The 24781-nt window shown below is 48.3% G+C and overlaps 1 protein-coding gene across 6 annotated transcripts in view; it reads right to left on the reverse strand.

Annotated features, from left to right (window-relative positions):
• Positions 1 to 945: 945 nt before the first annotated feature.
• Positions 946 to 24781, reverse strand: part of Ampd3 (adenosine monophosphate deaminase 3) — a 42001-nt gene continuing 18165 nt past the window's right edge. For all 6 annotated transcript variants that reach the window (XM_042691673.1, XM_042691672.1, XM_042691676.1 and 3 more), the window contains exons 3-15: positions 23266 to 23467; positions 20757 to 20919; positions 19232 to 19451; positions 17154 to 17283; positions 13444 to 13638; positions 12504 to 12635; positions 11781 to 11944; positions 11038 to 11164; positions 9891 to 10054; positions 8779 to 8899; positions 7337 to 7510; positions 3153 to 3263; positions 946 to 1352 (exon numbers count right to left, since the gene is read on the reverse strand). In XM_042691673.1, the coding sequence (XP_042547607.1) occupies positions 1176 to 1352; positions 3153 to 3263; positions 7337 to 7510; positions 8779 to 8899; positions 9891 to 10054; positions 11038 to 11164; positions 11781 to 11944; positions 12504 to 12635; positions 13444 to 13638; positions 17154 to 17283; positions 19232 to 19451; positions 20757 to 20919; positions 23266 to 23467 (2080 nt within the window). In that variant the 3' untranslated portion in view covers positions 946 to 1175. The remainder of the gene's footprint in view (positions 1353 to 3152; positions 3264 to 7336; positions 7511 to 8778; positions 8900 to 9890; positions 10055 to 11037; positions 11165 to 11780; positions 11945 to 12503; positions 12636 to 13443; positions 13639 to 17153; positions 17284 to 19231; positions 19452 to 20756; positions 20920 to 23265; positions 23468 to 24781) is intronic.

Below are 24781 nucleotides of genomic sequence, written 5' to 3' on the forward strand. Positions count from 1 at the left end.
CCTAGTAGAATAGTGAGCAAAGAGTGAATTGGGAATAGGAAAACTGAGTTCTAATCCTGTTGTCATCAATTGTGTAACTTTAAGCAAATGACACTTCTCTGACATAACTCTGAATAGGTAAAAGGCTAATTGGATTATAAATTGTAGGATACTGGAGTGAAAGGTACAGACCATATGGTCCTGTGCTTTTCAGAATCCTTCATTCAAGTGAAAATATTAACAGCTCTAGTGTAAAACTGACAACAGTCGCTTTGACAGCCCTCTGAATCTCACTCACCCTGTTTCTTCCCTCACCTTGAAGAGGTCCTTGAGGGTCCACAGAAAACCCTCACCCTCTAGTAAAGGCAATCAACATAAAATAGGAGTGACTATTAATGAGCATATAAGGCTTCCAACTAAAGAGGAGGGAGGAGGGCTAAATAGGTTAAGAAATTCATTTTTTTAACATAAAATTTCCTAGAAGGGAGTCCTCTGTTTTCTCTCAAAGTAGGCCCTTTATGAAAGGGAACTTTGAAATTGATTGTGTTTAAGGCAATCAGCCAGGGAAGGGCTGAAATAAACAACCAGCAAGTAAGCCTGCAGGACTGACTTAGGGAAGGTGGCAGAAACCACACAGACTTGATGTTGCCCGGCATTTGACCATGGAAAATCATGGCCCTGACAATTCTAGCACTGATGGTTACAAGAGAAATAAGTGGAAAATGAGGAACTGCAGACAAGTGCCAGATCCCTGAGCAGAAGCTCCCATCTCTCACTCAGACATATTAATACAAGGCTGGGTACCAGTGGCTTACATCTATAATCCTAGCTACTCACGAGGCTGAGTTCTGATTATCACAGTTCAAAGCTAACCCAGGCAGAAGAGTATTTATCTCCAATTAACCACCAGGAAACTGGAAGTGGCACTGTGGCTCAAAGTGATAAAGCGCTAGCCTTGAGTAAAAAAGCACACAGATAGTACCCAGTCCCTGAGTTCAAGCCCCACAACTGACACACACACACACCCCAAAAAAGTGAGCATATTTGATCTTAAAGTGAGCAGTGCAAATCACAAGTTAGAAACTTCTTCAGAGGCTTCTCTTCACAGAGAAAGTCCTATCTTGGTATCTTGTCCACTAGCCCCCAACAGACCTGAAATTAAACCAAAAAGTGAATGTGCATGTTGAATGATGGACCTATTTGGTCAGGGCTGTGATCTCTTCAGATTTCATGGCATCAGACAGGAAGCTAAGCTCATTGCATAAAGTCTCATATCGGAATGCCATCCGAATCTGAGCCACATTTGTCTTTCGGATATCGTTTCCTTCAGGTCCTTCTTTATAATAGTTCTCTCCCAAAAACTTCTGTTTTTCCTATGGAACAAAGAAAATAGAAATGAAATAGTATCTACACAGGCAGCTTTTATTTTAGCCCCAGCAAACAGATTGGTTCCCCTGAAGCAGTTCCTCAATCAGGACATCATCCATAGCACTCAAAATCCTTCCTGTCCTCCATGTTCTTGAGGATGTCACCTGATCTCAGTCCCTTCATGCCTATGACTTCCTTGACCAGAAAGGAAAGAAGCTGCCATGGGTAGTAAGGTCTTAAGATTAATTAAGAATCCCTCCTGAGGTGACAAGGGCAGAGAGACAAGTTTCTGGGGAGGACAAGTCACAGGAGCAACTACATAAAACTTAAGCTTTAAAAATCTTCCCTGGTTTGACTCCAAGGTCTCTGATCCATTTGGAGTTGATTCTGGTGCAGGGTGATATATAAGGATCTAGCTTTAGTTTTCTACAAGTGATTCACCCATTTTGCCAGCACCATTTACTGAAGAGGCTGTCTTCCTTCCATTCTATTTGTTTAGCTCCCTTATCAAAGATTAGATGGCTATAGGTCTGTGGGTACATTTCTGGGTTTTCAATTCTATTCCATTGGTCCTGAGGTCTGTTCTTGTGCCAGTACCAAGCTTGTTTTGATTACTATGGCTTTGTAGTAGAGTTTGAAATTTGGTATTGATATTCCTCCAGGACTCAAATGTTTTTTCTTTCTTGCTATTGTTTCTAACATATTTATAAGATATTTCTTTGTTGCTTTGTATGTCCCTCCCCCACAGTATAACCCCTGTTTTCACTGTATTTGATGTTAGTATAATTTGTGGAGGGGAAGGGAAAAAACAAATTGTTTAAATAGGGATACAGGTGGACTCATTGCAACAATGAGATGTACAAGACATTATCTTGAAAAACCAACTTTACAACTTTGGCGGGGAGGAGATGGGAAGGGGAGGCAACAATGCTTGATAAGAAATGTACTCATTACCTTGCTCATGTAATTGTAACCCCTCTGTATGGTATTTTCACAATTAAAAAAAAAACTTTGTATATTAATAGGGTTTGAGGAGTATGTCCACGTGAAGTTCTGTAGGTGAGCCATGCCTTACCTGATAAAAATAATTATTATTCTGTGACTTCATTGAAACTTAGAATCTCAGAGTTGCATAATTAAAGTAGACATGTGCATTGAGGTAGCTCAATGAATCCAAAAGAGACTTTCTCTGAATAAAAATCCTAATTATTTAAAAAAAAAATCCCTGTATCATCACCCACAATATTACTAACATCCCCAAGGGAAGTACCCAAGAAGCAGCCAGAGAATGCTCCCACTACTAGCTCTATGTCAGAATCACGCAGGAAGCTATACAAAAAAATGCTGGTGCCTGCTTCCCATCTATTCCAGAGGAACAGAGTGCCTGCTCTTTGCCAGCTTGATTCTAGTCTACGGATAAAATGTGGAACAAGCCCCAGTGCTCAGCTTCCATTCTAGAGAGAAAGACGTGCACGTATTGTCTGTAGTAATAAAAGCTATGAAGAAAGGCAGAAGAAGGGGATAGAGGAGGAGGACAAGTGTGTGTCTGCTTTGGAATAGATGACCAGGGAAGGCCTCTTCAAAGAGGTGACCTTGAGTACAGCTCTGAAAAACTTGAGTGAGCAGCCATGAAGTTCAGGTGACTCCTAAGGATTGTCCCTGGCCTGCCTGTCTATGCTCAAAGGCACTGTTTGTTCTGTCTCTCATGAATCCTAGTATTCAGCGGACACCTGCCACACAATAGACACTCTTCGCCCATTTGTTAAAAGGATGGTAGGGACCAACAGCCCCATCATGCACCATACCTGATGTGAGAGGCCGCTCTGCAGCACACTGTTCCTGGCAATCTCACACAGGTCACACGTGCTCAGCTTCCATACTTGAGCTGCAATGGCATATTCCTCCATCAGTGCTTCCTACACCCTCCCCCAAAGCACATGTATTAGACAGGAAAACGTCCACTTCCAAACTTCACAGATCTCCCAAGCTAAAAACAATGTACATGGCATCTGGATCAAGCAAGATCACACCTAAAATTGCCAATTTTTAAGATCTTATGTGAGTTCATGGTTTATTGGAAATAAAAGCACACTTATTTATGCCTTTCCTTGTTTGTTGACCAGTATTAAGCAGCTGTCCGTTTGAAACCTGATGCCTGTCATTGGGGATGTCAGTCTGCTCCCTGTGACAATCTAGGTGGTTTTCCTTGTGCCAGTCAATAAGCACTGTCCCTGAGGGGTTTTTTTTTCTCTTATTTTCCTCAAGGCTAGTGCTCTACCATTTGAGCCACAGTTCCATTTCCAGAGTTTTAGTGATTAATTGAATATGAGTGTCACAGTCTTTCCTGCCCACATTGGCTTCGAATTGCAATCTTCAGATCTCAGGACCTCCTTTGTAGCTAGGATTCCATGCATGAGCCATGGGCACCCCTAGGATTCCATGCATGAGCCATAGGCACCCATCTTTCACTCAACTTTTTTTTTTTTTGGGGGGGGGGGTCCGGTCGTGGGGCCTGAACTCTGGACCTGGGCGCTGTCCCTCAGCTCTTCAGCTCAAGGCTAGTGCTCTACCACTTGAGCCACAGCGCCACTTCCGGCTTTTTTCTTTTTGCTTATGTGGTGCTGAGGAATCGAACCCAGGGCCTCAGGCATGCAAGGCAAGCGCTCTACCACTGAGCCAACTTCCCAGCCCCTCACTCAACTTTTTTGCTCACAGCTGTTGCTCTACCACTTCAGCCACATCTCTAGTTCTAGCTTTTGCTGGTTAATTGGAGAAAAGAGACTGGCTGGCTTCAAACTGCAATCCTCATATATCAGTCTCTTAATGTAGCTAGGATTATAAGCACAAGCCATCAACATCAAGCAGAGCAATTCCTGTTGAAAGGGATTTCCCTAGGTCAATTAAATTTTGCTCTTTTATTCAAGCAAATCAAAACAAAAAAGACTCATAAATGGTACATTTCCCTGAAGCAGTACAGTCTAAGAACTAACCAACCACATGATCCAACATGCTTTAAGGAAAAACCAAAGTGAGGAATAGGAATAATGTAATTAGCAATAGTTTAATCAACAAGTATATTGGTTACAGCTTAGTTAATTGTAGCTTAGTTAATTAGCTCCATGGCCTCCAATAACCAATCAAAACAGTTACTACTAATAGTCCATATTGGTCTGGTCTGTTGGGTCCAGACTAAGCAGTCTTCTACAAAAGTTTAACACCATTCTAGACAAGCTTATTTTTGGTACCAGCTCTTCAGGTTTGCTTTTTTTTAACTTACTAAAATGTTTTCTTAAGATTGTCCAAAAGTCAGAGCTGGGAAGGTGGCTCAGTGGTAGAGCACTTGCCTTGCATGCATGAGGCCCTGGGTTCGATTCCTCAGCACCACATAAGCAAAAAGAAAAAAGCCGGAAGTGGCACTGTGGCTCAAGTGGTAGAGCGCTAGTCTTGAGCTGAAGAGCTGAGGGATAGCGCCCAGGCCCAGAGTTCAGGCCCCATGACAGGACCCCCCCCCCCAAAAAAAAAAACAAAAATTCTACATTTGGGGGGCTGGAAACGTGGCTCAGTGGTAGAGTGCTTGCCTTGCATACATGAGGCCTTGGGTTCGATTCTTCAGCACTACATAAGCAGAAAAAAGCCAGAAGTAGTACTGTGGCTCAAGTGGTAGAGCCCTAGTCTTGAGCTGAAGAGCTGAGGGACAGCGCCCAGGCCCAGAGTTCAAGCCCCACGACCGGACCCAAAAAAAAAAAGATTGTCCAAAAGTGCCAGTGCTGGTGGCTCACAGCTGTAATCCTAGCTACTCAGGAGGCTGGGATCTGAGGATCAAATTTCAAAACTAGTTGCGGCAGAAAAGTCTATGAGGCTCTTATCTCCAGTAAACTACTCAGAAAAAGCCGGAAGTGGTGCTATGGTTCAAATGGTAGAGTGCTAGCCTTAAGTAAAAAGCTCAGGGACAGCACCAAAGCCCTGAGTTCAAGCCCCAGGATTTGGGGGCGGGGGGTGATTGTCCAAAAGTAAAAGTTAATGTGAGTATAGTAAGATCAGAGATGGAAGATTATGAATGAGAAATGATCTTAAGACACGAGGCGAGATAATGTAATCCCAAAAGGGCTAGGTTGGGGCTGTGGTCCTATTTTCTCTTGTGTGATGTGCAATGTCTGTCATGAATCACCAGCTTTCCTGTAATCTTTTCCCCATCTATCTCATTGCCTCCATCTTCTGAATCAGCGGTTCTTAAAGTGTGGTCCAAGGACTTGTAGACCTAAAGACCTTTTGAAACTTAACTCTCCTTGCCAACTATGTATTTTTGCTAAGCAAGATTATTTTCAGATGCTTTATCAACAAATGATAGAATTAGACATGAGACTCCAGATGTCTTCTATTAAGTAAGACATTAAGGAGATTTGCAAAATTGAAAAACAATGCTACTCCTTGGTATTTTTTTAGAAGTATTTTTCATTAAAAAATGGTATTTATTTAACACTTAAGTTCACTAATAAATATTTTTAAATTTTCCATTAGTTCCTAACATAGCAAATATCAGTAGATATAACTTGTATCAACTATAACTCTTTTGAGGGCTTCAACTCTTCAGACCACAAAGGGGTCTACAGACCAGAAACCTGGATAAGCTTGGTGCTAGACAACTCCAGTGTTTATATTTTTGCTAATTAGTGACTGATCTTGTTAATATCAAAATGTGCCATTAAGCTCAAAATAGCGGCAAGCCTGTACTTCTGGCTACTCAGGAGACTTAAGTCAGGGAATTACAATTTAAAACCAGTCCAGGTATAAAAGTTTGAGGAATCACCGGGTGCCAGTGGCTCATGCCTGTAATCCTAGCTACTCAGGAGGTTGAGATCTAAGGACTGCGATTCAAAGCCAGCCCAGGCAAGGAAAGTCTGTGAGACTCTTATCTCCAATAAACCACTAGAAAACCGGAAGTGGCACTGTGGCTCAAGCGGTAGAGCACTCACCTTGAGCTGAAGAGCTGAAGGACAGCACCCAGGCCCAGAGTTCAAGCCCCATGACCGACAAAAAAAAAGTTTGAGGAATCTACACCTACCCTCCCCAATTTTCAACCAATTGCTGAGTACAGTGGCACAGGCCTGTAATTCCAGGTGCTACAGGAGAAGTACAATGGCTAGGCACAGTGGCACATATTTGATTTCCCCATAAGGGGAAGGCACAGTAGGATTGCAGGTCAGGTCAGGACAGACAAAAAGTGAGACCCACCATCACAATAACCAATGCAGTCAGCACCAGTGGCTCACGCCTGTCATCCTAGCTACTCAGGAAACTGAGATCTGAGGATTGCAGTTCAAAGCCAGCCCTGGCAGGAAGGTCCATGAGACTCCAATTAACCACCAGAAAACTGGAAGTGGCGCTGTGGCTCAAGTGGTAGAGCACTCGCCTTGAGCTGAAGAGTGCAGGGACAACCTCCAGGCCCAGAGTTCAAGCCCCACAACCAACAAACACAGCAACAACAAAAAACATGCAGACAACAGCTAGAGGTGTGGAAACAGTAGGGCACCAGTCTAGCAAGTGCAGGAATACTTGCAGCTGGTTCCCATAGATGACATCGCCTTTCTTTTTTCTTTCCCCCAGAGATCCCAAGTGTAATAATATTAATAAAAATATACCTCATATGCATGCTAAGTACAGATGTCTTAGCCCCTGTTATAGTACATTCTAGCTCATTGTAATGAAGGCAGAGGTCATTTTATGCCTATTTTATAGATGAAGAGGAATACAATACAGGTTACAGGGCTAGACATACCAAACAAAGGGAAAATGGAGAAAGGCAGAGATGAATAAAACTACCTTCAAGAGCTCAGGACTCCAAAGTGGGTTATGGGAAGAAAGACATCTTTCCTCACCAGCCGACCCCTAAAGCCAACCTGAGCCCTGGCTTGTTTTCCCACTGAGAAAGGACAGGTCTAGACTGAGGCCTGCTGGGACACCACTGCCCTCCTTCCCCACAGACCCTCACCTTGGTGTAGTGGAACTGCATGGGGTCGTCGGTGGAGAGAGAAACGTGCAGTCCCTTGTGCAGGAATTCCCGCAGAGGGTTCTTAGAATATTCCAGGAATAGGCTGTTGTTGCTAAGAGGAGACATGGCAATGGGGATCTGAGCAAGGTAGTAGAGATACTGCAATACCGGACTCTGCAAGAAAACCACCATACGCTGTGACACGCACCATCATGGAGGGAGGGCAAGCATTCATCAGTGGAAACCACAAGTTGGGCAGTATCTGTACAGGTCCCCAACTGAGCCAAAGTTCCCCAAAGTCATACAAACCCTTTCCCTTCCCCCACCTGTGTTCCTCCATTGCTGCATGCTAGCCCCATGGTCAAAGGCCTCCTACCCAGTTTGAAGTACCCACTCTTGGCTTCCAATTGGAGGCACAGCTGGAGGAAGGAAAGAAGGGGGCCTCGTTTTTCATCTTCTTTTCACCTCCCTAAAGTGCTTCCCTAAGGGCCATGCCTTGAGACCTGCACACATGGAGTTTGCTGTTTGATGGGAAACATCCTAGATGAGACTAAATAGTACCCTCTCAGAGATGAAGCATGAAGAGGCTAGTAGGGGCCGAGCTGGGTGGGCTAAATGAGAACTGAGGGTGGGTCCGCCGGGACTGTGGCACAGGGGCAGTTTAACAAACTGTATTCCTATGGGAAGACTGACATCCAGAGTCCATGGTAGCATGATTGACACGGCAGGAGAAGCAGGACAGCTGCTGACACCACCCCACCCCTCCCCCAACCAGGCAAGCGGCTTATAGAGGAAAATGGCATTGCTCATCAAAAGGCCTATAACATGAGGAGCCTGGGTGTTACAATGTAGTGCAGGAAAATGTGATTCTGAATTCTGTGTTTATTGTGTGTTTTGTGCCAGTTTTGGGGCTCAAACTCGGCGCCTGGGCACTGTCCCTGAGATTTATTTTTTTTTTACTCAAGGCTAATTGTACTCTATCACTTGAGCTACAGTTTTAGTTCTGGCTTTTTAGTAATTGGAGATAAAAGAATCTCACAGACTTTCCTGCCCAGGCTAGCTTCATACTACAATCTTCACATTGCAGCTTCCTGAGCAGCCAGGATTACAGCCATGAAACACCCACACCCAACCATAATAAATGTTTTAAAAATATGCCATAGATGAAAGAAAGATGAGTGTTGGAATTGCTTTAAAAAAACTAATAAAGTTCTTTCTATAAAGTGATTGCAAAGAGATTTTCATTTCTTTACTTTTGGGGAAATTGAGATGTGTCTGGTTATATGACTTTCATAATTAAAAATGAATCCAAGATAACCATAGATAGCCTGATCCAGAAAAAGAGACTCATGATCTACTAGAGGCTTTCAGCAGTAGGACGGGAGCCTCAGAGGACCCAAGGCAGACCCCTGTGCAAGGCAGACCCCTGTGCACCCACTTACCTTCTTGAGGAGTAGTCCATGGGAAATGTTGTCAGCAGTTAGGAAGGCAGATACCAGGTGGGTGATGGAGCCAGCCTCCCCACAGTGAGGCCGGAACAGAAATGTGCTCAGGCCTCGCTCTCTGTAGGAGAAGGGAGGCTCCGGGTCAGAAAGCACTCTTGGTTCACAGCCTGGGGCCCACACTCCCAGCCTAGAACCTACTTACTCCAGAGGAGACTGTCACCACAGCACAACTAAGCACAACTGGCCCCTAGTGCACCCTAGAAATGACTCCTAAAATGCAGACTCCCAGGCCCAGAGCCATTCAGAGCCAAAAGACATGATCTCCCAAGCAGAGCTAGAGCCCATCTGTCAAGGGCGATGCTGGCATCTCTACCCACCTCCTCTCCAGGTCTGCGTCCCACACTCAGAGACCTCAGAGCCGGACACAACACGAAAAACCAGCAAGTCCACCCTCTCTGTTATAGAAATGGGCAAACGAAGACCAGGAGAGAGTGAGATCTGAGCTCAAAGCCACTGAGCAGGTAAAAGCAAAGCTAGAACCTCAGCTCAAGATTGCTTCTACCCCAACCCCAGGCCTCTTCGTTCAACTGCAGTTGGTACCTTTGGCTGTGGATATGACAGTAGGGTGTGTACATGTGAGGCTACTTGTGAGAGTTGAGTCTGTTTGGCTCTTTGTCTGTCCAGTGCCTGGACAGTGCCTATCTCACAGCAGCATGACTCACGTCGAAAGCGCCAAATGCAAGTGTTCACATTGCATTCGTTGGCAAGTAAACCTGCATGTCCTGCGTTTCTACTGTCTCGGGGATATACAGACCACACGGAGATGTGTGTTGGTGAGTATGTGTTCATACGAACATGTGGGTGTATGTGGTGGTGTGTCACGTCACTGTACACGTCGATATTGACTTGGGCATTATAATAGGCATGCCTGATTGTGATTATGTGATACGTGCCTTGTGTAGTTTCCTGGCAAATATCCACATGAGCACACGGACAGGTGTGTTGGCTGAAGTACACACAGACAGGTGGGAGTGTGCTGTACGCGCTCTATGTACAGCCAGGGAGGGGTCATTGATAGAGGCCAGTAGCAGGTGGCACGCCTCACCCACCTGCGGAGGTTGTTGAGCACCATGATGTTGGCATACATGTAGTACAGGTAGTAGCTGTACGGGGGGTTCTGCTCGCTGGTCCAGATGTCTGGACTGGGGCTCTTTTCTGAGAACATGTGGTCACTGTGCTTAGACTCATCATCCACGCTGTCGAACCCTGTTACCTGTGTAAGGGGAAGATCCTAAGCATCAAACCAAGGTGGAACAAGACAGACTCAGGCTCTGCTCAGCATCCTGTGGCCCAGAGCTGAGCTGCTGGAAGGCTGAGTCCAGGAATTCACACTTCAGCTGGAGAAGGCCCCATTCCTCCCCAGTCTGCAGTCCCAAATACCTAAACAGCCCCTCCCCCTGCCCTTGTCTCTCTCTCTCCCTGCCATCCCTCGCCCTTCCTCCCTGCTCTCCCCTTATTGTTGGCAGGAGTCTCCAAATGATACACCCTCCACCCTTCGATAAAGCCAGGCACTTGGGAGCATCTGGCCTTTTCCCTCCTGCTCCCCTCCAGTTTTTGCTCAGGTCCAGTTGAGTCCACACCAGTCCCTTCTCTCCAAGCCCACTCCTGCCCTGCCCTGCCCTGCCCTGCCCTGCCCACCCAAGGCCTCAGGCTGACTGCCCTACCTGGGAGGCAATATGTCATGGAGTTGGGCTCTCCTGCATAGAATCCCACGTGAAGGGCTGTCAGTGAGCTCTGTTTAATCCTCACAAGAGCCCTGCAAAGTTCCTAGCTTCTTGAGGAGATTAGGCACAGATATTGCCAAGCGAGAAAGTGGTAGAACTGCTCTGCTGCTTACTAACACATCAGAGATTAAAAAACAAAAACAAAACAAAAACAGGGTAACTGTGAGGCTGACGTGACCCTGTGGTGTACAACTGGGCAGGGCAGCAAGACGTGTGGCAAATGTGAGCTGCATCCCTGGTCCGGGTGGAGGCCACATTCCCAGGGGACTTCCATCCTACAGATGCCCCCTTAGTTTAGAGAGTCAGCTTTCTTGGGGCTGATGACTCCATACCCAGGATACAGGGCTCCATAATCTGAGACAAGAAGCCATAGTATGTGTGTGGGGGGGGGAGAACAGGAAGCCTGACTAGGCCCACGGGGAAAGCCACCTCCTCTGCAACACTGAGCTTGCCTAGCCCCCATCCCACTTACGTATTTGAGGAACAGGTGAAGCTCCCGGTGATCTTGGGGGTTGATTGTGGCCTTGAAAAGGGGCAGAAAGATGTTCTCCAGCATCTTCCCAAAGTTTGGCAGTAGCTTCTTTGACCTAAATATGTCACTGGAGGGAAGCAAGACTCATTTGTTAGGTGGATCCCAGAGTGGCCCTGGCTTGTCAAAGACTGGCCTCTGGGAGTGAAAGTAGTCGGCTGTAGCCTTCCTCCTCCACTGTCAGAAACCTCTGTAATACCAGGCAGCACTTTACAAATGTAAAGTGCCCATCAGGGGCACTGTCTCAAGCCAGAGGCATTGTGGGAATGGGTTGGTGGGTTTCAGGCTGATCAAGGTCTGAAGGTGGAGTCCTTAAATTTCCCAGTAAGCCAGGGTCTGTGGCCCTCAGCTCAGGTCCCCGGTCTTCTCGGAGGAGAGAGGCACTCTGAGTGACAGTCAAGAAGGGGTCAGTGATGCAGGCCAATAGCGTATCACTTCATAGCCCCCAATCCACACAAAGCTTCAGTGAGAAGAAGGCAAGGGTGATCATCCCCCACAAAGCCTTGGCACATATACACACGTGTTCTTCAAAGAACAAGAGTTGAAATCCCATGCCAACCACTCCTCCCTAGGGAAAGGAGGGGGGCCTAAGCTGGCACAGGAATAGGCCTGCCCCTCTCTAGTGTGCACAGGTGCCCATGCAGGACAGACACCTCTCTAGAGGATGCGGGGAAGATTATGCTTACTAGATCCGGGGCACCTGGATGATCCAGCGCATGTTGGGTGAGTAGACCTTGTGCTGGATAAACCATCGGGCTAGGTTGGGCCATTCTTCGGGACTTCGGCCATAGATGGAAAGGCGTGGCTCTGAGTACTGGTACTTGCTCTCTTCTAGCTCCCGGGCCACCTCCTGGTACCAAAAATAACCAGGTCAACCCAAGAGCCTCCCAGCTACACAGGAGACCCAGCCCCCAGTTGGGCTCAAGGCTCACTTGGCCAACTGGCTGAAGGCACTCAGGCCGGTAGATCTATATCCCCCATGCCACCATGTAGGTACCCACCCCCAGCACAGGTTCCTTCTGGGATGAAAGCTGTGGGTCTGCATCTTCACCTTGTGGAACCAGGCCAGGCAGCAGCCATGTCTATACACAGCCAACCCGCATCGTGCCAAATTCAAGCTCCAAACAGAAATGGCAGGGCACCAGAAGGCTGTGAACTCTTACAGGATAGATGTCCTCCCCTCTTTCCTGAAACTGGCAAGTGCAGCACTGGCTGGCTACCTGTGCTCAGGAACAAGGCCCAAAGGCTTGAGCACATGGGCTCCTCAGAGCTGGCCTCAGCTACTAAAAAGGTGACTAAAGATGCATTTGGGTAAGGGAAGGGACCCCAGGCTATGCAGGCTCCCATTCTTTACAGCAGATGCCATCAGGTGTCTGAGGAGGCCCTGGAGAGGCAGAGGACTCACTCACCTTGACCATTCGAGCAAAGTACTCTCCGCCTAGGTAGTTTTCAGTCTTCAAATACAAGTCACGCAGCTCACTGGCCCCCACAGGGTTGTATTTGGAGTTGAACTTGTCAAATCGATGGAATGTCTGCCGACCCTGGAGGAAAGAGACTGCTCACAGCTGCCAAACACATTCCCCTCTGCAGACTTACCAGGTACCCTTATGTGTGTCCACACTGAACAGTGCTCCCTGTGGCTTCGTGTATGAAAGCCTGCAGTTTCTGACGGCCAGGACCGTATTCCCTCAGTCTGGGCCTTTGGAGAGTGCTCTATGAAAGTGTATCCAAGGCCCTGTGCTCCAAGGAACCCTGGTGAGGAGCATGGCCAGCTGGGAGAGCAGATAATTTGAGGCCAGTGCATACGCAACTATAAAAGACTTCCATCCTTTTTAAGGCTAATATTCCACTGTGTGTATATCTACCACATTTTGGTTGCTCTTCATGAGCACTGGGTTATTTCCACCTTTTGGTTACTGTGAGTAGTGCTGCTGTGAACATTTGTGTGAAAGTGTGCACTCCAGTCCCTGCCTTCAATTCTTTGGAGTGTGGGCCCAGGGTTGGAAGTCCTGGGGTATATGGTATTTCTACAGCTAAATATTTGAGGACCTGCCATATTGAATCACCATTTTATAGGCAAGGAAATAAAAGCATATAACTCCTGTGAGGTAGAAATGAGATTAGAACTTGGACCCCTCTGACACCAGGTCATGTATTCTTCCTCTGTTCCACAGTCCCTCCAAGCCCTGTTAGCCTCTGACATCAAACTCCCTAAAGTCCCTCCATAAACAGAAAGAGTTGCTTCTCTAGCTGGTCACTCTCTAAGCGCAACATGGCCCTTTCTCCAGGGGCCACATTCCCAATCCAGATGCTTTTTGCTACAGACACCCAGGGCAGAGGCTCACTCACTGCGTGGACGTCCAGTGAATCCACAGTGAGGTCGTAGGGGTCCATGTGCAGGCTGTCAAACACCTGCCGAAGCGTGATCTTCCGGCCTAGCTTCTCAGCCACAGTCCTGTCAGGCTCCGTCTGGTATGTGTGTTTGATGAAACGCAGCAAGTGCTTCTGGTTCATGCAGGCTGCTGCGTGGATGTGCGTGTCCACCTGGAACACAGTGCCCACGGGGTGGTGAGCCAGGCCACCTTCCCTGGCAACAAGCCCTCCATGTGGAAGACACAGCCTCAGCACCATCTGGGCCATGGACACAGCACATGCCAATCCAGGATCCCCTCAGTTTGACCCTAACCTGAGCCTCTACCAAGCTTCGTACTCCCAGGAAATGGCACATCTGGCACCCAGCTGTTCACACTAGAAACTCTAGGAGTCATTCTCAACCCTCCCCTTCCTCTTCCATCCTCCCCCCACACCTATCAGTCCCATCAGTTCTCCTTTCATACAAATCTCAAATGTACACAGCATTCTCCAACCTCAGGGCTACCACACAAGTCCAAGTCTTCAGGCTAGGATGATGGTAAAGTATAGGAGGGATGCGATTTGTCTGATGATGATAAATGGTGGTTCAACTGGTTGGCCTCCAATTCATGTTAGAACTAGTACATCGGAGACTAGAAGTCAGAATAAGAATTGACTAATAAGTCGAAACATTAGACTGCGTTGGCTAGCTGTTTGGATATGGGGAAGTAGGGCCAGGATGTGGATTCACTCCTGAATCCACAATGAGCGTATAACTGGCTTTGCTGCTTCTGCTGCACTGGTTCAATCACTCTCTCCACACAGAAGCTAGAAAGGATCCATTTTTAACCTAATTTGTTTCTGTTATTAATCTTAGGGTAAGGGCCCTGCTGATACCTGGTCCCTTCATTTCCTCAGCCCGCTCATCCCTACTCACTCTTTTCACTGTGCTCCCCTCCAGGACAGCCACCTGGCTACTTGAGGGTGGCCTGACGTCACTTTCCATGAGCCCAAGTGGCCTAAGAGAGGCCCAGCACTGTTCCCAGCCACCAGCTTGACTATCAAGTTGCTGCTGTGGCTGGCGGGGCTCTCTGCCAGGGCTAGGGTGAAGCAGCACTGTCCTCAGGCCAGCAAATGCTGTCCACAGCTGGTTGGTCATCTCTTAAGCATGCCAAACCAGATATTTGATCTAGTGGACCTCTGTGTGCACTATCCCAGCCAGCCTGTGTCAAGAGACACTCCGCTCACTCATCAGGGTCCTTCCTGCCATTAGCCCTGCCACTCTTCCCAGAAAGTCAGACTGCAGAAGCAACTCCAAGCACTGGAAGCTAAACTATTCCCAAAGGCTGCAGATCTCAGGGACGAGGCTGAGCTCACATGGGACACCCTAGCTTAGCTCAACAGGATACAGTCTGGCCCTACTACCTCAGCATGACTCAGCACATTATGGGCTTCTGGTTGTGGCTTCTAGCTCACCCATGACACACCACAGGGGTTCACACTGTCCCTACCCCATGAGTCACAAGAGGAAAGCAACTGGACAATCCAGGAAGCCCCGAAACTGAACTTCTGAGCCTCAAAGGTGATTACTTTTAGGGGAAAAAAAAAGTCAAAATGGCTTTCATTGGCCAAGCACTGGTATCCCAGGTCTATAATCCTAGCCATTCAGCAGGCTGAGATCTGAGGATCACAGTTCAAGGCTAGCCTAAGCAGGAAGGTGTGTGAGACTCTTATCTTCAATTAGCAACCAAAGATCTGGAAGTGGAGCTATGGCTCAAGTGGTGGGTGCTAAAGGTTAACAGAGAAACTCAGAGACACAGCCTAGGCCCTGAGTTCAAGCCCTATGACAAACACAAACACACACACACACACACACACACACACACACACACACACACACACAGCTTTCTTTGGCAGTCACTGTTTTTGATCACTACAAGATCTAAGTGCATTCCCTGCTTTCACCCAAGATGTCACATTTCCACCCTGAGCTGGCAGGTGCCTGGGACCTGAGCTAACAGGACCCACCCCAGTAGCACCAACAGCCACCTGAGGAACAGGAAGCTCCCCTCTCCCCGCCACACTGGATTTTAGAAAGCCAGTCCTCCGCCAGTAGGCTTTGAGAGTGAGATAAAGCAGCCAGCACCCAGGATGCTCCTCTATCTACAGGGGGGGGTGGCTGGGGGGGGAGGGGAGAGGAATTAGCATGGGCCTCACTCAGCAGCCCTGGGCCTTGTTTATGGACTGACGATGGTGGTGACAGAAAAACAGAAAAGAGGCTGCTGTGCCACATCGACAGTGTCAAGGTCATTCCTGTCCACTGACACTTTATTAACCCTCAGGAAACCCCAAGGATTGGTTGTAATATGTAACCACAGCCCCACATCGGGATTCCTTCCCCCACTGTGGCTGGGGAGCAGCCGAGACTGGCCCCCAGCCACCTCAGAAGCAAACAGTGCAGGAGCCAGTGCTGAGAGCAAACTGCCTGGCTCCAGGCAGTAGGAAACAGGCAGGCCCAGAACATTCACATCTGCAGAGGGCTGGGCCACACTAGGCTGGGTGAGAATGTTCTTGGGATACCTGCCAGGGCATGTGCTGGGCACAAGGCTGCCTCAGGCAGGGCTGAGAGGTTCTTACGGTTACACAGGTACCCACCTATATCTACACCTAAGCCTCACAAAGAAGGAGCAAATGGTCCTCATGGTGAAAGTGTCAGGCTGCCCAGGAGGTGGCATCTAACACATGACCCCTGACACTTCCAGAAGCTTCTCAGAGCCCATAAGCCAAGCTCTCATATCTGAAGGCTCTTGGTCCCAGCCAAGTGGGAGTCTATAGACCCTCTTTCTCTGAGAAGCCTAGGGGTCCCCACATGATCTAGAACCTTCCATACCTCTGCCACCTCCCCCACACCTTCCTTTTCCCTGACACCTGAAGCTCCAGCCATCCCCAGTCATGTCCATGGACTATTCAAACTCTATCTGCTCTCTCCTAAGCATTTGTACATGCATGGCCTGACATGAGAACACCGCATTTCATCCCCTATTCCTCCTTCTATCTGCAACACGTAACCTGCCCTTTACCACACACTGAAAGTCTCTCCTGTCATAATACTTATCCCTGAGGTAACAAGCAAGAAATGCCTCTTGCTCATCATCAAATACTCATGCTCAGCCCTGACCTGTGCCTCACGGTGCTGCTAACCTGGAAGAAAGTGGAAACACTGGAGGTCAAGACCATTTGTACATAGCTGGCTTGCTGCCACTCTAGCAGGTTGAGGAGCCATAGCCACTCGGGCACTTGGTAGGTAGAAAAGGGACAGAGATAGCCCCATGGTAGCTTTTCTTTAAGGCACCTGATTCCCAAGGATGCAAAACCACCAACTCCCAAGTCCTGAGGTCCTAACAGCGTTTTCCCTCCATGATGAATCTAACACATCTCCTTCCCTAAAGCAGCCTGTGCTCAACTGCTCTGAGTCATTAGCAGGCTATATACCCTTCACCCAAGGAAGAAGATGAATGACGTGGCCCTGGAGAGGTACCAGGCTGTCTGAGGCACAGCAGCAGGAGGGCACACATCATCTACACATCAAGCTCCTCCTGCCCTCAGGGCCACCTTAGCCAGGAGCCCTGATGCTCACCGTCACAGGGCCCTGGCCCCAGACCAGCAGGGCTACCCAGTGAGTGGCTTAAGCACTGGCTGTCACGAACCTTTCTCACATTGTAGAAGTCTCGGTGAGGGTTACTCTTCAACTCTTTGAACTCAGACATTTCATTTAACATCTCATGAAGGCTGAACTTGGATTCTAGAAAGTTCAATCGCCGGTGACAATAGGTTTTTCTGCAGAATGGGGAGAGAGAAACAGTTGAGACATTCCATCAAACTCTGTTTGGAGACCTCCAGGGTGGGTAAGCTTCCAGCTTTCCATGGAACCAGCTGAGCTGGCCAGCATTTCATTGTCATCAGAATGTGAGTAGGGAGTCAGCCATGGAGTTAACTTGTAGCTCTGTGTATTTAGGCAAATGCTCATGAGCTTCCACTCACATTAACAACTACCTGATGAATAAATACGAAGAAGGCAACTACACTGGGCACTAGTGGCTCATGCCTGTAATCCTAGCTACTCAGTAGGTTGAGATCTGGGGATCAAGGTTCAAAGCCAGCCCAAGCAGAAAACTCTGAGACACATCTCCAATTAACTAGCAAAATGCCAAAAGTAAAGCTGTAGCTTAAGTGGTAGTAATAGAATACCAGCCTAGAGCCAAAAATCCAAGTAAAAGAACAAGGTCCTGAGTTCAAGCCCAGTATCAGCAGAAAGAAAGAAAGGGGGCAGGGAAGAAGGAAGGAAGGGAGAGAGAGAGGGAGGGAGGAAAACAAGAAAGGAGAGGGAGAAAGAGAGGAGAAGGAAAGGAAGGAAAGGAAAGAAAGAATAAATGAACACACACACACAACCATACCCCAGGCTAACTTGGTGTGGGCCTGTGAAAGGGCCTGACTCTTAGCAGAGCGGGACCTTGTTAAGTCTCCCTCCTCTATCCACTCCCTTTTTTCCCCCACCCATCCTCAGGGACCTTGAATCCCTTAAAGAAGGAATTAATTGCTCAGAATCTCAACACTACGATCAAACTATAAGGCATACTCACCTCCCTGGGGATGTAGAGATTCCACCATCTTGGGATTGGGGCTAAATTTCCCCAATCCCAAGGTCCTTTCAACACTAAGGCTTTAGGGAAAGAGGAGAATATTCCGAATCAGGGACAGATTCGGAGTGTAGTGTGTTGGGCACTGAGACAGAAATCTCTGTGAGGTTCAAGCCTCTAGGCTCCTACCTCATGGGAAAAGGCACCTACAAGTAGGGAAGTTTTCTTACCCAGCAAAGGTAGGGGGCTTACTGTTGTGGCTACAGCTTCACAACCCAGGTGGTCAGCCTTATGTCTGAGTCTACCACCACCACGGAACTGATCACAGTTCATGCCACCCTGCTTCCCCATGCAACCAGCAGCTGCTTCCCCATCCAGTCACTTAGGCCTTCCTATAGAACAACCACCAACCCACAATAGTGCCATGTCTGTAGGCTGAGCCAGGCCCCAGGACTTTGTGTTCCTGACAACCACTTCCCACTTGCCTGACTGAGGAGGGTCTCCAAGAAACCACCCCTTCCCCTTCGAGTTCTTAGTTCTGCCCTCAGATCAGTGCAGACTAAGAGCCACACTGCCTGCCCACTTCAAGCCCAATCAACCCCTGCAGACCAGCATCACGCTATTCCCAGAAAAATCCAAAAGTCAGGGGCATGAAAGGAAAAAGGTCCACAATGTGACAGTGCCCTTCCTTCCCAGACTCCCTACACACACACCTGGCACAGCCACCCCCAAAGCCACCAGGGCACAGGTGATCCCTGAATCTCCATCACTGATTGGCTCAAGTGTCCACCCAAAAGTGAGCAGTCAATGCAGCTGCCCACCAGGCTGGCTCAAGCCCTTGGCTCCTGTATGTGACCCTCCAGAAACAGAACTCAAGACCTGAAGCAAGAGTCCTCATCTATACCCACTCTGCCTCATTCAGCTTGCCACCAGCTGACAGCTCTCTGAGAGGCTGTTAGCTTGCGGGGACCGGGAGTGGCAGCCACTTTAAAATACACAAGTGGCCACCAGCAGACAGAAGCTCCACACGTATGCATGAAGAAGGGACAGACAGTAACAACTGCAATAATGCACCAGCCCATGAGGGAGCCTGCTGCTATAACATGGCAGCCATGCAACGGCAGGGGAGGTGGGGAAAGCTGGCTTACGTGGGGCCATCTGTGATGAGCGCCAGGATGTGGCTCATGTCCACAGTGTAGGTCTCCAGGTCGGGGTAGGGGAGGCTGTGGGGCTCCTGGCGCTCCAGCATCTTCTCATTATCATACACAAAGAGGATGCCCTCCTGCATTCGGACCAGGTAGCCCAAGTTGGGGGGTGCACCCTCCAGGCAGTAAGGGTCTTCCTGGGGCTGAGGCGGAGGGTGGAAGTCTGCAAAACAGGACAGAATGAGGACCCGGCAAACATGCCCTTGTGAGCTTCCCTAAGCTCAAAAGCAAGTCCTTCCCTAGTATCTAAAGTCCAATCTCCTCCTCTGTCCTGCTCTATTCTGTCTTCTTAGCACTTAGCACTGTTAAAACAACATGTGTCCTACCTTGGGAATTACAAGTCTTCTCTACTCAGCATGGAGGTGGATTTGTGTTCACTGCTGTGCCCCATGACCCAGAACACTCCTGAATACAAGGCTGCACTATATATATAGTATATATATATATATATATATATATATATATATATATATATATAATATTATTTATTTATTTATTTTCTGTCAGTCATGGGGCCTGAACTCTGGGCTTGGGCACTGTCCCTCAGCTCTTCAGCTCAAGGCTAGCACTCTACCACTTGAGCCACATGACTACTTCCAGCTTTTCCTGCTTATGTGGTGCTGAGGAATCGAACCCAGGGCCTCATGCATGCAAGGCAAGCACTCTACCACTGAGCTACCTTCCCAGCCCACTTTTTTTTTTAAGTTTAACTGAGATAGGTTTCAGCTTCCTTTGCTCTTTAGAGATCCCCAGGAATGTTCAAGAGAGTGGCTGTGTCTTCTCTCAGTAAGAGAATAGCAGATGCAGGGACTTCTCATTGTCCTCATTTGCATGACTTAAGACTGTGCTGCCCCCAGCCTGTTTGTAGGCTAAATAGACACCGGACACCCTCTACAGCTGCCCTGCCTCCTCCTGCCCCACTCCTTGAAGCCAGCAGCATACATGCAGCCACCACAGTTGCACCCAGTACATCGAACACCCATTCACTCTCACAACAGCCCAGGTGGTAGGCATCATTACTAGCCCACAGTAAACTGAAATTTAGAGAAATATCTTGCTTAAGGTCCATAGTTAGGCAGAACCTAACTATGAATGCAAGTATGTCTGACCCCACAGCTACTTCCCTACCCTGGGAAACAAGTACCTGTTCCCATTTGACCCATCTTCCCCACTATACAGCATTTCCGGTTGGACTGCATTGTTTTAAACTTCCCTCAGGACACTGCCAACCTCCCTGGCAGACTCCATAAAGAGGGACTGTCCTTCACCCCTCCCTCTCCACACAGGGCCAAGCACACTGGACACAGAAAACCAGTCCTGTGAGAGGGACAGCAAACATCCATGTAGCAGAAGCCAACACCAAAGCCTCAACCTAAAAATGCCCCTGGGGAAAGCAGCTAACAAAACATCCTAGTCAACCACTGGGCAGGAACCACAAAGGATCCCACCTCCAGCCAGGATTCCATACCTGGGAGGACTTCTTCTGGGAGGGCAGGGTCAGCTCGCCGATGACCCAGGTACTGGGCTGTGGTCCTGGGGAAGCGATGGTAAGCAAGGCGTGCATACTTCTCCCGGATCACCAGGGCCTTGGCCAGGCTCTTGGCGGCCTGCTCATAGTCCTCCACAGTAATCTGCAGCAGGGGGCATGCAGGAGAGAGTTCACACACACAGCAAACCAGAAACTGCTTTCCTTTTTGAAAGATTGGCCTTGGCCGACACCCGGTAACCTGGATTTCAGGAGAGAGTTCTCACCATTCCCTAACCAATGAGAGTATAAACTGTCCAGACAGTATTGTTTGCTCTAGACATATGATGTCCTACAGATGGAATTTGAGGTTGTGCAGTTATATGAGCAGACGAAATAAAAATCCTTGGGTGCTGAGGGTCTAATGAGCATCATTCGACACTTCACATGGGCCGCACCACTGGATGCGTGCTGAGAGTGGCAGATTCTGGTGAATCCACTGAGAGACCCCTCCAAAGCTTGGCTCCTCCCTCTGGACATCACAGCTGGGGCACAGCTGGATGCTGAATCCTGGGAGTCTTTCTAGCAAGTCACTGAATCTGAAGGTGGTCTTGAGGAACCCCATATAGAGACACAGAGAATTAAGGCTGCTGGGAGGAGGCAGGCCCCACAGGCTTCTGGTTAACATGAAGGCCTGCTGCTGCACCCAGCACAGGAAAAGACAAAAACCTGGACCCCATCCCTGCTGAGGATGTGAACGCTAACTTTCACACAAGAAAATCCAGAGCAAGCCATATTCATTCTTTTCATTGTTTGTTTCAGAGATCTCAAGGTATAAATAAGTCATCACAGATAAATTCCTGCAGATGAGAAGAAGTTGGCATATGTCTTTCCTCCTTATGCACATTGACCAGGGTCTCTTTTGGTCATGTGTCCCTCCCAGGAGTGTGCTCATTTGTACCTTCCAGAGGATGGCTTCTGAGCAGATACAAACATCTTAGATGATGGTATATCCCTGCACACTAACAGAGCCATGGTCAAGGAGTTCAGAGAGGGTGCTCAGGATCCCAGGGGTGCAACAATTACATCAAGATTGTGAGCACTGTAGACCCCCTACAGGCAGGCACATACGCGTGCGCGCACACACACACACACACACACACACACACACAATGAAATCTACAAAGTCAGCCTGCTTCTTACAGTCAGGTAGCTCTCTGGAAAGGAACTTCATAGGTGAGGGATTTCTTCCCTATTATGCACCAGACTAGTAGAAAGAAGTGTGGAAACTCTCCAGGCCAATGTCTCTCATTCAGCTTGCAGTCAGCCCCACCTCCACTCTCCCTTTCCAGCTCTCTGTCCACCTGCCCGTGGTGACCAAGGCCTGATCAAGATGCTAAACTTCAAACAAGGCCTGTATTGTTTCCCACTTAAATTCCCATCCGTGGGAATGTATCATAAATTGGGTGTAGCCATATGGTAGAATAAAATTCACTCAATAAAAAGTACAAAGAAGTTCTTTCTATATTGATATGACATCTCTAAAAGTAGGGAGCAGGGGAAGGAGTTTGATGACTTTCTAATTGAGTCAACTCTTCCTAGTTGAGGGGGTCTAGTCTGTATTTAAGAATAATGACTCTGGCTGGGATGTGGCTCAGTGGTAGAGTGCTTGCCTAGTATTCGTGAAGCCCTGGGCTCAATTCCTCAGTACCATATAAACAGAAAATGCTGGAAGTGGCGCTGTGGCTCAAGTGGTAGAACCTTGAGCAAAAGAAGCTTAGGACTGTGCCCAGGCCCTGAGTTCAAGCCTCAGAACTAGCAAAATAATAATAATAATAATAAATACTCCACAGGAATGGCGTGAGAAAGGGTAAGCAAATGTAGTCATTATACTCAATGCACATTAAGTAAAATATGAACTGCATAACTTGAGAATAGAAACAGGAGAGAAAAGATTGTTGAAATGAAAAAAAAGGTAACATTGCCCAAGAAGCATTGTACTCATAACCTGACTTATAGAATTGTAAGCCCTTATACAACTACTTAATAATAAAAAATAGAATATTGTCTTGATACTGTTAAAAAATAAAAAAAGAATACTGTACGAAGCCTGTAATAAGAGCTTAATCAGCCATAATTGATTTCACACAAACTAGCCAATGACTAAATCTATGGAACAAAAGGAACACTAAACAGCCCAAGCTGGTACCTTTCTCAGTGAGCTACTAGTGAATATGGCAGTGTTCTGGCCTTCAGAACACATGGAATTTACAGTCCACAGGCAACATACCAGCCTGTGGTCCTAGGCTCTCCACATGGAGATTGGACAGTCCCCTAGACACACACACCACAGCCTGTGCTAGGATGCACCTTCTCTTCAGACTCCTACACCTCCTCTCCACCACCTGCTAGACATTCACAGGCTGCACCAAGCCTCAAAGATACGAGCCAATGGTCCAAGGGCCCCTGGCCACCCCACAGAAGGCCCATAACACATTCCCACACTCCTTACCCCAGCACAGTAATCTCCACTGATGGTGACCCGCTGATACTCAGGCATAGCGTAGGGCGCTGGTGTGAGCTGGGAAGTGGCTCCAGGGACAGGGGCAGCAGGAGACAGGGCCGGGCTGGCCACTGGGGGACCCTTCCAGTCTTGCTGCACCGGCATTTGCAGAGACAGGGACTGAGACCGGATCATTTTGAAACTTTTCTTTCTAAGAGCCAAGGACAAGGAACAGTGGGAGACATCAGTAGTGAGTTGGAGAGGCAAGTGGTGACGGAGTCCACAAGGTACATGGTACCCATGCTTAATCACTGCTGCTGGCCAGAGACCACTAAGCAGTTTCTAATTACATATACCTTCTTCTTACCCATGTCTCTGCATGAGACACAACATAGCACTCCAGACACACGCACTGCAGTCACTAGGATCTGCTGTGGGCTGTTTGCAAGGTGTGTGGCACATTAAACAGATGCCAGCAGACACAGAACACACTGCTCACAGAAGTAAGGATGGAACCAAGCCAGGTTATCATTGAGGGGTGGGCAGCCTTCTGTCTTCAATAACCCAAACTCAGTGCCTGACATATGAGCCAACATAGGAAGGTGACCCAAGAGGGTCACAGAGACAACTACACTGTATTTCAGAGAGTCAGGAACCTGGAGCACTAGAATGAGAAGAGATGGGTCCAACCTTCCCATTTTATAATTAGGTATCAGAGACTGGGAGTTGGGGCCCTAAGAGATGAAAAGGTCATTCTGCAGAGCCACAGGGCAGTAGATGCTCTCCCCAGCCCTCCCCCGTGTAGCACCTTCCCCAAGCCCCATGTTGCCACCCAGGTAGCAGCTGCTGGCATGGGATAGATCTGTATCCCTGTTACAGGAAAGGGCTGCTCAGCATCAGTCTCAGGCCTGGACTCTGGGCCTGTCACCCTGGCACCAGAAGATGATTTCATTCCTGCTAGGGCTCAAGGCTGCAAGCTCATGCTAACTTGCAAATTGATTTGTGATGACTTTGTCTTCCTCACTAACAAAACAGTAATGCTTCAAATGATGTCACGCCAAGTCCTGGAGTCCCCAGGAAGGAAATTCCTCAGCACTAGGCGTGGCCACCAGCAGCCCTTCTGGACTCTTTCTGCCTCCTGGGGAATCCTGCTTCCAGACGGTTAAGTCCAGTGCCAGAACCTGGCTGGCTCCTTGCCCTACCTTGTGCCACAGGGGCCAGTAGCTTCCCAGGTATTTATTTGACCACTGCCAGCCTCCAGCAAAGGACCCAATGACAGCCATGAGCCACCAGAGCCCATTGAACCGCACACCCCTTCTCCAGGCCCTGGTGACACTTACAGGATGAGGAACAATCCACCCATCCTCAGATGGACCTCAGGCCTCATGTTCATCCAGAAGCATCTGGCTTCCTGTCAGCCCTGCCCAGCTCTCCTCACTGCTTTAGGAACCATGGGTTAGCTCTCCTGTTCTCCCCTCTTGCTATGACCCTCTGGCTCTTAACCTGCCTAAGGCAAAGACCGTGT

The sequence above is a fragment of the Dipodomys spectabilis genome, unplaced genomic scaffold, assembly GCF_019054845.1.
Source record: "Dipodomys spectabilis isolate Male_0828 unplaced genomic scaffold, ASM1905484v1 ptg000145l, whole genome shotgun sequence".
Classification (NCBI taxonomy): domain Eukaryota; kingdom Metazoa; phylum Chordata; class Mammalia; order Rodentia; family Heteromyidae; genus Dipodomys; species Dipodomys spectabilis.